The 14,642-nt window shown below is 45.7% G+C and overlaps 1 protein-coding gene across 2 annotated transcripts; it reads right to left on the reverse strand.

Moving 5' to 3' along the window:
• Positions 1–14,442, reverse strand: IRS4 (insulin receptor substrate 4). 2 transcript variants are annotated; one of them, XM_032837074.1, is made up of 3 exons: positions 10,650–14,442; positions 6,339–6,385; positions 1–319 (listed from the first exon to the last, which is right to left on the reverse strand). In XM_032837074.1, the coding sequence occupies exons 1-3, from the start codon at positions 14,440–14,442 to the stop codon at positions 209–211; spliced, it is 3,951 nt and encodes a 1,316-aa protein (XP_032692965.1). In that variant the 3' UTR covers positions 1–208. The 2 variants fall into 2 exon arrangements, with proteins under 2 accessions (XP_032692965.1, XP_032692966.1); XM_032837075.1 differs by lacking the exon at positions 6,339–6,385 and having other exon boundaries at positions 245–319.
• Between the last annotated feature and the right edge of the window lie 200 nt (positions 14,443–14,642).

Genomic DNA, 14,642 nt, shown 5'->3' on the forward strand with positions numbered 1-14,642 from the left:
TTATGAGAGCCTTGCTTTTGTAATATTTGTTTCCTTTCAAAGAGATTGGGGGAGGAGGGGAAACCAGAAAATAAAAACAAAGTATAGAGTGAATTTCTCCACTCAAAATTACTTGATCCATAAAGCAGCAGGACGAATGATCTATGTTAGGATCATTCACCTGCCAGCATCCGTTTTTCAGCTTTTAGAAATTCAGGCTGTTTTCTATTCAGAAGCCTCTGAATTTTCGTTCTTTTAGGCAGATCTGGAGTGGACAAAGATGAAACTTCATAAGCATCAATTGTCTTCGAAAGTGTGTTTTTGTGGCAATGTAATCACTCTAGGAAAAAAAAAAAGACGACAGAACAAAAAGTTACTTTCGGAATTAAAGTGTGAGGTGCTTCCCCCCTACCCCCATCCCCCAACTCCCACCTCTAAAATGAAAGGAAATCAAACTAGTGGTTTTCAGAGCCATACAGAGGAGTCTGACTTGGGATGGACATGCCTAAATGTTTCAGCCACCTGTGACAAACACTAGCACCAGCCTGGCAAAAATTCAAGGGCAGTTCCTTCTTTTGCCCCCCTGGCTGTCACTCGGACATTTCCGGTGGAAGGCAACTTCATTTGAGCATGCACTGTTCTACTTCCTCCCAGTGAGTGGGGCCGCCACGTGAGCCAAGCATTGGGCAGACAAAGAGAATTTTTGTCTTCTCCTACACGCTTGACTATGCCCTCACCAGATTCTGTGGCACAAAGTCAAAGGATCTGAGCACAGCCTTGGTGAGAGACTCCAGCCTTGGTCACTGAATTTATTCTAAAAGAGCAAAGTCATACCTGTAAAGGAGATTTGGTAGACATCCTCATCTGTCTAATAAAAAGCAGCTCTGGTATTATTCTCTTGGCCTTCTGCTTATTGAGAGGGTGCATAATAGGGAGTGGGACAAGAGGAATGGGGGTCTGGTACACTGGAGAAGGCACTGGGCTGGAGAGGGGATGGATGGGGATAAATGGTTAGTAAATGGATTATGGGATGCTAGTGTTCCTTTAAGATCAGGTCCCATCAAAGTACCACGTACTCTGTCTCATTACAATCAATCTCAAAAAATCCATGGAAAGCCTCCCCCGCCCCTAGTAGGCTTCAAGTACAAGATCTTGTATTAAAGCAGCAGTATACATTACAACTTTGTCCTTGCACTGGAGGTTTTAAAAAATGTAACAAACTTGCAGGTGGATGAGGTCATCAAATGTGTCCATCACCCTTTCCACCTACTTGAGGCTATTAGTCTCATTATATAGGGGGGTTCCGTCACATTAAAAGAAAAAACACCCTAGATTAGTAAAGATACTAAGTTTTCCTGTCAGCAGTGGGGTTTAGAGAATTTCAGGTTCCGTGGATCTATCAAGTTTACACAGGATGAAAAGTATCCAAGAGTTCACCACAAGAGTGCATCTAAGCAATGCGATTACCTGTTACAAAATGAGCATCATTGACTTTTGCACAAACTCTCAGCTAGATACGTTTAACAGAAATTTAAGGCTAGAAAGCTACCTCAGCTAATTTCATTTGCTACTTTGTTTTGATATAAAAACATGTTCCTATATAGCACACTGAATGTACTTTAAAAGGGATTTCTGACTGACCTACATATCACATTTCAAATCTTTTCTAGAAACATACAAATTTTTAAGCCTCATATGACAACCACATCAACAATTATACTGAGCCCGAAATTAAGGGTATTTGTTACCACTTGAGTTGTTTTACTTTCTTCTTTACTCTTGTTTAAATGAGACTTTACTGAAAAACTGATTCATATTTCAGTTGCTTTCCAATACCACCTCTGCCAATGCTGACTGAACATTTCATAACACACTGAAAACCGAGAAAATAATGGTGTGACTTCAAGTTTACATTATGAAATATATTTGTCAGCTCTTGATTAACTATGCTAGTAGAAATGAATAATGCTATCCTATACAAGATAATCCAAAAATAATTTAATTTGCTTTCAAAATGCACTATGGGAACTCGAGTCACAGATTTACCTTGGTAATCCTGTTTCACTGAGGCCAATATTAAAATGAGTTTACATTCCCTGAGCACATTCCAAAGAAGAGCTGAAGGAAGTAACTCAGAAGCTTGCTGGGTGGCAAAGGAAAGCAATTCAGGATTAAAACTCCACCAGAAATGCTCTGCTAAATGAGTATCAAAGGGCTGATAATCACATATTAGTTCCGTCTCTTGTTCATTTTTTTTTTTTTGGTCTCTTGTTCATTTTGAGGTCATTTCACCACCAGAAAAGTAAATGGTGACATTTTGAATAATGTGGCATGTTTTTGCTATGTCGTGCCACTCGATACTGACAGGTTACAAATGATCACCTTATTGGATATTCTTATTTTTAAGGATGAGTTAGTTCCACCTCTTTTAATGGGAGCTGTATTCTCCAAGCAATTTTTCTCTGGAAGGGAGAAAAAAAATCTCCTTGGACTCCAACGGGTCAGCACATTTTCTGACTCCTGCCCCCCAAACCTGGCAAGTATTATTGTCTTCTCGAAAACAAGTGAAGTAAACTTTTCTGTTTCAATTTGTATAATGTTATAAACCTCAGCATTAATCTTTAATATACTAATAAAGCACACATGACTTCAATATCCCTGGAAATTTGTAGGGTGAGCCAAGAAAGCTGTTCCTCCGGGGCATTCCAGACCTCTTTACACGAATCATAAACATGCCTCTATTACAGTTTGAAGGCCAAAGCTGCAATGGTTCCCTTGCCCAGAGAGAGCCAAAATGATAACAATGAATCCAGTTATTCTTTCTCTTTCCACTCTCTCCCGTCTCAGTGCCTTAGTTATCTCTTCAAGTCCTGTTTGCCTAGAACTCACAACACTATTTCTCAAGTTCTTCTGAACATTCCTCATTACACTTATTTGTCAACACCGTCTCCCTGAAATCAACGGGTGATCACACAAATGGGGGCAGCCAAGCAAAGTATCAAAGAAAAACAAATGAAAGGAAATGAAGAGAAATGGAAGCAGAGACCCCAAAGACGAATGTACCATAACACAACTATATTATTTAGAGAGAATATAGTTCTCTCTCTCTCTCTCTCTTTTTCCCAATAAGAATGGATCATCACACCTTTCTGTGTCCTGTGAACATACAGGAGGGTGATTCTCTAGGAACTGATAAAAAATCGAAGTGCTGTCCCTCAAGGGTGGAAACTGACACTAACTGTTGCTAGTCTTTACATCAATCATACCAGACTACTGTCTCCTTCCTGGACCAGAAGAGTGGATGCTTCTCCCCATGGGGGTAACAGGTGTGTTACAGAATAGTCAAAAGGATCTCTAAGGAAAATTGATGACACTTGTAAACCTCCATCTCTTCCAAGGATAGTTTCAATTGTCATACACCTGCCCTTCACTAGCGGGCCCTGGAGCACATAGGCATGTTCATTCCAGTCTTGATTATCTGGATACAAACTATTCTGGGATATTTATCTTGGGGTCAACTTCTCTACTACCTCCCAACACACACTTGGGCCACTTCACTTTGCTGCCTAGTTACTGTGGACTTAAAGAATGCAAGTTACTAGAATTCTCATAGAGGCGGTCTCTAATTTACAAAAGAGACATATTCCCAGGCTCATTGTTTGGTTGAAACTCGGAGTAAATTATCCCGCAGAAGCAATGTTATAAATAAAAGGTGGATAGGTTCGTAGGTTCATCTAACACATGCCTACATTAACCTATGCAGTTCTTGAACAAACAGAGGAGCTACTTTGACCATACCCAACCATCACTTACAACACCTCATTTCTGTGGAAGGATGTATTTGAAGCTTCAATTTAAGACTCCAGGAAAATATTTTTAAACTGTGGCAAGAGGAAGAGTATCCCCCTAAACCCCAGTGGCTCAGAGGGGGAGGACAGTGTTGGCAAGCCTGGGAGGCTGGAGGCACAACATTTATTGGTCCAACTTTCCAGGGCACCATGGGTACATGTGTGAATAAAATTCAAGATGCACTTAGAGGTAGACTTCATTGATATTCTCCCTAAGGTTCAGGCTTACAAGGAGAAAATTAGTAATTATAGATAGGCAGATAATATAAATTATGAAAACTAGCTAAAGCCACTACAATTTAGGGGGGAACTGGATATTCAGTAAATCCAGAAGGTCTGGCTAGCGTCAGACATATTCTGGTCAATCCAACCATGAAAATAACTTTAAACACTGGCCCAGCAGCCTCTGTGCCAAAAAGTGAGAGCAGAGCAGGCAGCCATGCCTGGGACCTGCAAAACAAGGAGCTCTTCAAGGAAGGTTGTTCCTACAAGCTAAGCCCCTACAGGCTGTGGTGTAGGAACAAGCAACATGCAGTTTTGGGGGATGAGTCCTCCATGGGCCCCGCACGACTCCCAGAGCAGTCCTCACCGTTTCAGCCAGGGAGAGACCAGGAGATGATATGGTTTCCTATAATCAGGGACACACCTTTGGCAAAAGGCACATGAGGGCAAGACTCACATGGTACAACCAGTACAACCCTAGCCCATGAGAAAGGGGTGTTATGAAGCTAGTGAGAAAGAGTAACTTTCTTGTTTCACTAAATAACCATTTAAGTAGATGTTTTCCATTAGTTCTAAAAGGAATCAACCAGATAATTTTATGGGACCCTTTTGAAGCGCCCGGGTGGCTCAGTCGGTTTTGTGTCTGCTTTCAGCTCTGGTCATGATCTGGGGGTCCTGAGATGGAATCTCACCTTGGGCTTCCCGCTCAGCTGGAGGAATCGGTTTCTCCCACTGCCCCTCCCCCTCCCCATGCTGATTCTCTCTATCTCAAATAAACAAAAGTTTTTCAAAATGAATTATTAGGGGCGCCTGGGTGGCTCAGCGGGTTAAGCCTCTGCCTTCGGCTCAGGTCATGATCTCAGGGTCCTGGGATCGAGGCCCGCATCAGGCTCTCTGCTCAGCGGGGAGCCTGCTTCCTCCTCTCTCTGCCTGCCTCTCTGCATACTTGTGATCTCTCTCTCCGTTTCAAATAAATAAAATCTTTTAAAAAAATGAATTATTAGGTGTCCTGGAAAAGAATGCGAACCTGTAACAGGATAGATGTCTACATTTTAAAAACTCTTTAAAAGATCCTATTTCTCCAGCATTCAGCCCACATTTTCAAAAGAAGACTCTGTTTTTCTAAAAGAATATGGAAATGTAGGACCTGATGCTATATGACCAATAGCCAAGGCAGAATTGCTAGAGCATGTATTTTAAGTTCATATAGCAAGCACAGTATCTTGGCAATATTATCAATAGCTCTAAAATTAGCAAGCTGATAGTCGTGGTAGAAACTGAATGTGTTGCAAGGTATTCATTTCATTATTACAAAAGGTAGCCCTTTTAATTTCTCATTTCTTACTCAGGACCAAGCAATGTTTTTCAGTGAATGATTCTAAACATCTGAGAGCCTGGCATCTTAGACAAACCATACTGCGGGCTTTAATTAAGCATTTTACAAAACTGATTTTTCCAATAGTGGCAATAAAACGTCTGGGCTATTTTTACATAGTCTTAAAACATTAAAAAAAAGGTGCTAAAGAAAATGAATTTAATTTTAAACAAGGATTTTTATGTCCCGAGGATTTGATTTTCAAGGCTTCTAAAATCTATTTGCCTGACTGCCAAGAGCAACTTTGATTTTTAAACAAATGAGGAGCATCTATTTCTAGCACCCTTTGGCTTCCACCTATCTCAATCTATCCTGTTGTGCCCACTGTGATGGTTTAAATTAGAATATCAGATTTGATACACATGGAAAAATGAAATTAAGAGACTTTTGGCTGTAGCCGGCAAATGGCAATGGATTATTAGGAAAACCAAAGCTCTCTGACTTCAGGTAAGGAAATGACCATTAATGGAAGTTTAGGGAAGGCACCTCCATCTCACTTTCCATTCCTTGCAGTGTTTCCGGGGGGACCCAAATAGCAACACATGCCATTTGTGTTGAAGAGGTAAAGATCAGCAAACTCCTCCCCAAACCAGATTTAAAACATTCAATTTCAGTCCAGGTCAAATTCTTTTATCTGGGAGCCATAGCAAACAGTTCAATGTGATGAAAATTACCCACGCTCTGGCAGATGGTTCACAGCTGTAACACTCTGAATGAATTACTACCCCCCCCCCAATTGCTACTATTAAATTCAAGAAAACTTGTAATTTTTTTCAAACCTTGCCTACATAATAACCTTTCATCAATAGGAAAATAACAGATTGAACATCCGATGAGAGACGGTGTGATGGGCTGGGAAGAGCGCTGGACTCAAGATCAGATGTATGGGTTTGGTTTTCAGCTCTGTCACTTACCTCTTTGACCATGGGAAAGTTCTTAACAGCAGCTTCAGTTCCAGGACCTACTGTCCCCCAGTAAAATAATGAATGTGAATGTGTTTTGCAGATTACACAGCAGTATGCAACCGTTAAACATTTCCTCAGGCAACAAGTTAACAATTCAACAACAGTCCTTTTCAAATCATACACAATATTGATTTCTCACTGTACTGATTACTCTCACCTATTCCAACATGAAGGTTTTTGTATCATTCTAAAGAAGCCCAAATTTGTTCCCCTAAACAGTTGCCTTCCAGTGACTCTAGAGTATTTTGGTTCATTTTTGGTGATCTGGGAGAGAATGGGAAAGCAAGCGATCTTGTTTGTGTTTTCATGCATGTGTGATACTCTGCTATGCTCAGTTAAAGTCCTAGTCCTTGTTTAAAGACGTTTTGCTAGTGGCCGAGATTTTTGCCCTGGAAGCATCACTATTAGGATGAATGCAAATGCATAGTGACTGCCAAAGACTTTAGTTAACTTTAATTGAATGAAGTCCTCTTTAATTGTTAGAGGTCACTTACCTCTACCCCAAATGACTGTCTAACTTTTCTTTTCAGGGATGGTGGTAAATGTTGCTTAAAACAAGTGTTCCATCAATGGTGATGGAAAAATCTCTGCTATATGGAGATTTTATTCTATTAATTTATAATAACTAAGTCCAGTACAACAAAAGCAATTTGCTCTTAGCCCCTGTGATTTATAGCAAAAGGATTTGGCAGTCGCGCACTGAAAAGAAGCTTACACGTCTTCATGTTAATAACAGTATCGAACATTTCAAAAGGTGGTTGCTATGGATTTTTTTTTTTTTGCTTTCTAATACCAAGTGCTATCACAATATGACTAATTTTGGCTGATCAATTCTCTTGTCCCTTCTGAAGCTGTCCTTATCCTCCTATCTCTGGAATGGAAAAATCTGAATTTTTCACTTTAAGTCCCTTCAAACTATGAATTCTACCTCCAACCCAGGAGGAGAAGAGACAAAAATGCATACATGAGTCAGGAGTCAGACTAAACCAAAAAGGAAACTACATTCTCCTCCTAAATGCTATTACTTACAGCCCATGTGTTTAAAATGTGGATTCTGCCCTTTAAAAATTATGTAATACATTAAAAAAGTAAAGTCCAGGTTATATTTCTGGGTGTTTCGAATTGCCTTGAACAAATGCCTCTTAAGTACTTATGTGAAATGTAATTGCAGGTAAATGAGATTATGTATTAATTTTGTGTTACATGAACAAAGCGGTCTTGCTGCTTTGTAGTCACACTTCATGTTACTCGTTTTAAGCAGATCCCAACTATAAAGACCCCCACCCTGAATAACCACGTAAACCATTTTAAATGAAAGTAAAGACTGAGAAGTGGGATTTAAGGACAGAGAATTTCGTGTCTCTACAGGTAATGATAACAGTAACATCAATGACAATGGTGGTTATATAATTCTTATACAACACTTACTAGGTGCTAGGCACTGGTCTAAGTGCTGGCCATAAATAAAAATTACCCTTGGAGGGGCGCCTGGGTGGCTCAGTCGATTAAAGTCTCTGCCTTCAGCTCAGGTCATGATCCCAGGAAGGTCATGATCCCAGGGTCCTGGGATCAAGCCCCCCCGCATTGGGCTCTCTGCTCAGCAGGGAACCTACTTCCTCCTCTCTCTCTGCCTGCCTCTCTGCCTACTTGTGATCTCTGTCAAATAAATAAATAAAATCTTTAAAAAAAATTACCCTTGGAGATACATAACTCCCAAAAAAGGCTATGCCATCGTTCCTCTGTGAAAGCATATTTTTTTCTCTCCTAACATGACACATATATGATAAATATATACACACATATTTGATGTGGATATGAAGGTGAAGAGAGATCAAAAATGGGTGAAAATTATTCTATAGCTTTATGGTAAAAAAAAAAAACTAATCAGAATTATCTGTCCTGTTCTTAGCACTTCACAGACAACATTCTACTATATCAATTTACATTAAAATGGAAACAAATGCCATTTCCTGCAATAGGTTCTTTCTAGGTATCTTTCCTTTATATATAGCTCAGCAAATTATGTGTCTGAGTCACCCTCAGGACCAATCACTTTTGTAAGAAACTAAACCACCATCAATTTAAACTGTGGAAACTTCCCTTTGGTGTTAATCCAATCAAAAATAAAAAGATCTTTGTAAAGTGCTTTCAAGTCCCCAAATACTTTCACACTTACTCTCTTATTTTAACCTAAGCACCTTCCTGCCTGTCAGATGCAGCCTCCTTGCTCTAGTTATTCAATAAAGCCAGGAATTTCCTCAATGAGCAATACATTTCGATAACACCAAACCTCCCAAATAGCTACGTCATCTGAAGCTATTTATAAGTCAGCAACTTAGGCTAAAATAATGATAATTGGATCTAGATAATCCTTGGGAAGTCAGGGTTTATTGCAGGACCAAGATTTCGCTAATTGCAATCTCTGCTTAAACAAAAAGTATTGAAAAGTAGAGACAAACGTCCCGGAAAACATGTCCTTTACAAAGAACCACAGGGAAACAGGCAGCTTTGGCACGCATACATCAATATCACAAATGGTAGCTTCAGCAGTTGGATTCGAGCAAAAGCTTGAGACCAATTTTCAATGTACTTTACACACTAAAACAGATCTGTTCGTGAAAAGCTGGTTGTGAGTTAGTTTCTTGAAAGCAGAATTACATATTTTAAATACATGGGTCTGGCAGTGGTGGTGATCGTGTGTGTGCACGCACGCGCGTGCATGCACGTGCGTGTATTTTGGGTGGGGGATGGGGGGTTCAAAATTTAAAGGAGATCTGAATTGAATCCCCTGGCAAGCCAAGGCATCCTTTTGTTGTCTTAATGATCGCTCTTTAATGTGTCCGTGCTGCAAATGTGAGTTTTTGTATGGCAAGTTTTCTAAAGGGGGGGGGGGCAGGGGAGGAGGCTACACCTGCACTAAATAGGGAGCTTGTTAGGTGACTGTTGTGATCAGTCCCCGACTTGTTCTGCCTGATCAAGCACAGTGGGCAGAGATCCAATCACAAAAGCATTCCACAAAGCAAGCAAAGCAAAAATCTTCACTAAACTGACTACTGGAATGAAAACTCCTGGGGTCCATCCCTTCCCTGCACTGGGAAAAGCAGCACATTCTTACTGACGAGGGAAGGCAGAGACTACGGAGACATCATCTTCAGAAATAATTTCTTGAGAATGTCTGCAGACGCACTGATAACATTGCAGAAAGTACAGAGAATTACTCAAAGTCCTCATTTCAATTCTGACAGCTCCTACTCTTCCTTATTTCTTCCTTTGGAAAAGTAACCCTTTAAAACACTTCCACTGTTCCAGGGTAGGCTGTCCCTGGGGTCAGGTCTTCCCCTAGCCATATTATCTTGCTTTACTGGATTTCCCAGAAGACACACCAATTAGATGCTTTTTAAACCTTTCAAACAATATTCATACCCATTATCAAGTTGTCACCATTCCCTCTTTGGGGGGAGTTTTAGGAAGAAAATGAGGCACAGCAAAGGTGACCTCCCTTTCACTACTAGTGACAGGAAAGGTACACTCAAGGTTTCTGGCAACGTATCCTGTGTAAAACAAAAAAAATCGACACAACACATTCAGAGGGAAACATGTTCTTTTAATCACCTGTTGTTTCAGATTATGTTTTGTGCCCTCCAGACATTCAGGCTAACAATGGAGTTTTAACCTTCTTGATAAATCACCAGCAAACCAGCATAACAATGGACTGCTTTTTAAAAATTAACAATGACTGCTTTTTTTTAAAAGTAACTTTTTAAGGAGAAAGTGTACCTCCCCCAAAAGTTACAGTCTGTGATTACAGCTTAATATTTTGTGCTCTTATTAAAATTCTTGTAACCAAATAGGAGTATTTGTAGCAAAGTAGCTTTTACCTGTTGATTTAAAAAGGAGTTGATAGGATCCAATTTATGGATCCAATTTATGCCTTGCAAATAAGGCATTAAGTGTTAGGGAAGGATGTTTGAAAGCATCCTCATGATAGATATATGCATTCTTAAACTTTACTCCTAAAAAGAAGAACCAATGCTTAAATGATAAGCGGGTTTTTTTTTCCAGATAAATGTATGACTGGATCCAAACTTAAGTTTTTGCAAAGATCACATGGTATTGCACATAATGAAAACTGAATCCTACTTTTTTTGCTAAATAGGCACCAGTTAATGGAATATTAACTCACTTTTTCCTAATGCCGTAGACATCGATTCACTAAGCAATAACCATTAACTTCGGGAAATGAATTCCCAAATTACCCACCTCTGCGGGGAGAGTCGAACTTCTTGTTGTCAGGTCTGGCAAAGTCCATTCTCACGTAGATGTCGTCGTCGTCATCGTCGTCGTCGTCGTAAGGATCCTCTCGCCCCGGGGGTCTCGGCACCGGGCGGCGCGGCGGCGGTCGGGGGGCGGCCGCTGCGGCCCCGTTCTCACCGCCAGCTAGGTCTGCAGATGGGTTGGGGGCTCTCAGGTTCGAGCCACCGGCCACGTTTGGGGCTCCCCTGACCGCTTCGGCAGCGGCCGCGGCGCCAGCAACAGGTTGGAACGAGCGGTCGGAGGCGGAGTTAAAGCCTGCGGCGGCCTCCAAGCCCCTGGCAGCTGCCCCAATGCCCGGGGCCACGACCAGGGCAGAGGCGGCGGCAAACGCCTGGCTCAAGGCTAAGGCGGGAGCAGCTGCCGAAGCAGCAGCGGCCGCGGCCAAGGGGCTCGAGAGGTCTCTCTCGAGGCTGTCAGTTGAGAAAGCCGAGACCGCGGCCCTGGCCGACCCAAAGAAACTTTGCGAACGGCTTTGCCGGCGTCTTCGCTCTGGCTGTTGTTCTTCCTGCAGCAGCCTGGCTACAGGTGGTGGCTCGCAACAGCGGCCAGGGGAGAGCGAAATGTCCATACAGCACTCTGAAAATGGGTCGACCACATAGATGCGACCTGTTTCGGCATCATAGCGAATGGCCCTGTCACCAAAAGGCACGACCGGTGTCATTGCTGGATTGAAAATCACTTCAATGTAGTCACCCTCTTCCTCATTCGCACTGCCACCTGCAGTGTTGGGAGGAAGAGGCACAAGTGGCCACCTAGCACCTTCCAGATAAAGGGGGTTGGCACCTGGAATGGCCCTTAAAAGATTCGAGAGCCTGTGTGCTGGGTTTGGAAATGGCAGTCCGAACTCAACGTTCACATAGTTAGAAAAGGCTGAGGGTCTGGGGCCAGCAATGATGCCCCACGAACCTGGCAGTCCGTGAATAAAGGGGGCAGGCACATTGCTCTCTCTCTTAGTGAAGTCAATGTTGACGTAGTCGTGAGAGCTGTCAGCTCCTCTCTGCTCACGAGTGGGCTTTTGTGATTTTGGCTTGATTTTATTTCCTCTTGTGATGAAAGAGAGGCTGTTAGGTCTCTTAGCCTTGATCTTGGGGGGGCTGTCATCTGAAGGCTTTGTCAGTGACGCCCCATCTCCACGCTTTGAGAATGACCCCTCAGCTGAAGGCTTTGAAACTGCATCTTTGGGGCCCCCGCTGGATGAGTCTTCCTTGTCTAGGCCCTTCCCTGGGAACTTTCCAGGTAACATTGGTACATACTTACTGTGGTCACTCTGTCCCAATGGGGAGCCCTGAAAAGGGTTTGGCAGGGAAACGTAAGAGCTCCAATTTTTAGAGGAAGAGCCACCCTGAGGATTTGGGGGGTTTTTTGGAATTGCACCGGCTCCAGGAGCCATAAACATATAGTCACTCTCACTGTCATTGTCCTTTGACTCATCCTCCTTTTCAGGATCTGCCTCTTTCGGGGGACTTGGGGCAGGTGGTGAGCTCACTCTGGGAAACATCATCATGTACCCTCTTGAATCTTCAAAAGGTGATCGAGAGTGGTGCATTTTTGAAGGAGCGAAGTTTTGAGGAGCCATTGGCATATAATCACTGGAGCTTGGGAGAGGGGCAGCCACCCCCGGCCTCATTGGCACGTAAGGGTCATCCTCATCTTCGTCAAAAGCTCTGGCTCTGTGGGGCCCCTGAGCTGCACCTTCCAGTGTCTCTAAGTCTTTGACCTCCTTGGCCTCTTTGCGTTCTTTTGGGGTTCCCCTGTCAGCGCAAAAGTAAAGTCGGAACCTTCCCCCAGACTTCCCTTTGCCACCAGTTGCTCCAGCCGGTGGGGGTGGAGGTGGAGGGGGTGGCACGTGCTGCTTGCTTTGAGTTAATTTGCCAAAGTAGGACCTTTTCTTCAGAGATTTTCCACGCTCACCATTGCCCTCCGAGGTTTTCCCACTTCCTGAGCCTTTGCCCCCTCCATGGCTTTTACCCCCGCCTGAGCCATGGCCATCTCCGGGTGCCCGCCCACCGCCGGAGCCATGTCCACCGCCACTGGCTCCCTGGCCACTGCCCGAGCCTTGCCCACCTGCAGTGCCCTGGCCATCTCCTGACCGCTGCTTTCCTCCTGCACCCTGGCCACCACTGGAGCCCTGGCCACCACTGGAGCCCTGGCCACCACTGGAGCCCTGCCCCCCGCCAGAGCACTGGCTTCCTTGTGAACCCTGGCTACTGGAGCCTTGGCCACTCGAGCCCTGGCCACTTCCGGAACCCCAGCCGTTGCCTGAGCCCCATCTGTTCATGGGCATGTAGTCACCTCCGTTTCCTTCCTGAGTCTCTTGGCCTTGGGGACTGTCTTCTTCCCCAGAGTTGCCAGATCCAGAGGCTTCAGGAGACAGGTCAGCTCTGTGGTTCGGGACTTCTGCAGGATGTGGGACACGTACCGGGCTGGTTGGGAGGCGGCGAAAATAGCTGGCAGGCACTGAAATCGCTCTCCTGGACCTGCGCGCTCTAGGCAGGTGCAGCCTTGCTCGCCTGAAGGTGGGCACGGGTTCGCTGGGTGTCAGGTAGCGCCTGGTGAGGGGCATCTCGTCTTCCCCGTCGCCGATGGCCCTGAGGTGGTAAAACTGCTCAAAGCGGGACCTTCTCAGCCAGCCGCCGGGCTCGCGCGGCAGCGTGTCCAGGTGCCTCCTAGCGGACAGCAGGGTTAACAGGTGGGGGCCGATGCTGATGCTGTAGCTGCGGCAGCGGGCTCGGTACTCATCTGCACACAGGGCTCTCATCTTCTCCAGAAACAGCTCGTGCATGTTTTGGGCCACCACACAGTCATCGACCTGCATCCAGAGCTCCCCGGGGCCGATGACCGTGGACCTGCCGACTTCCAAGAAGAAATACTGCTCCGAGTGCCCGCAGCGACGGATGCTCAAGAGCTGGACGACCACGCTGGCCACTTCGGTGTTCAGCCTCACGAACACCACCTCTTCGTCGGTAAGACAGAGCCGGAACACGCCGCTCAGCTCTTTTCTGTGCCCCAGCCCCCTGGGTTTGACTATTACCTGCCACACATCCTTGTAGAAGGGTGGCTCGGCCGCCGCCGCTGCAGCCGCCGGCCCGGCTGGCTCCCCATCCGGCAGCGCGCCCGGCGTGCCGCAGCGGCGGCGCTTACTCTCGAGGATGAGGCGGCTGAGCAGCAAGTACCAGCTCTCCTGCTCCGACTCGTTCTCGGCTACCATGGCGAAGTACTCGTCCTGGGTGAAGAGGGCGATGAGGTGTCGGTATTTGGCGTCGGCTCGCTGGCTCACGGAGAAGCACTGGTACAGGGTGATCACACGCCGCGGCGGGATGAGCGCGGGGACCGCGGCGCCAGAGGCAGCCGCCGCCGCCGCGGCCGCGGCGCGGACACTGTGCCGGAACTTCCTGGCGTTTTCATAGTATTCCAGCCGAGCCGGGGCGTCGGCTGTCTCGAGTTTGAGCACGAAGTATCGCCTGTGGCCGTGCTTCTGCTTCCGAAGGTAGCCGCGTTTGCAGACCTCGTCCCCGACGGGGAGGTCCTCCTCATCGGACTCCGAGTCTGACCGGGAGCTGGTGGCCGTGGAGAGCCACATGGCTCCCGGACAAGACGACCCGGTCCCAATGAGTGCGGTAGGGGTACCCGAGGAAAGAAGAGGGGTGGTCGCCACCGCAGAGGGAGCCGCCGCGGTTGCCGCTGCTGCAGCCCTCAGTCTCCTTGTCGCTTGGTCGCGAGCGAAGGAGCCACTCGCCATGGTGATGCACGGTGGTTTTAAGAGGAGCGAGGGGGATGCGGGGGGGCTCGGGGAAGGGAGGGCTGGGGGAAGAGGCCGTCTAGCCCTGTCCGCCCGCCCTAGCCCCCTCCCGCCTCGGCCCCGCCCCCGCCCACTCCACTCAAAGCGCGCGGCGGCGGGCAAAACAACACGTGACCGCTGCCTCACGCGGCGGGCGCTGC

Source organism: Lontra canadensis, unplaced genomic scaffold (genome assembly GCF_010015895.1).
Source record: "Lontra canadensis isolate GAN:19392208 unplaced genomic scaffold, GSC_riverotter_1.0 scaffold96, whole genome shotgun sequence".
NCBI lineage: Eukaryota > Metazoa > Chordata > Mammalia > Carnivora > Mustelidae > Lontra > Lontra canadensis.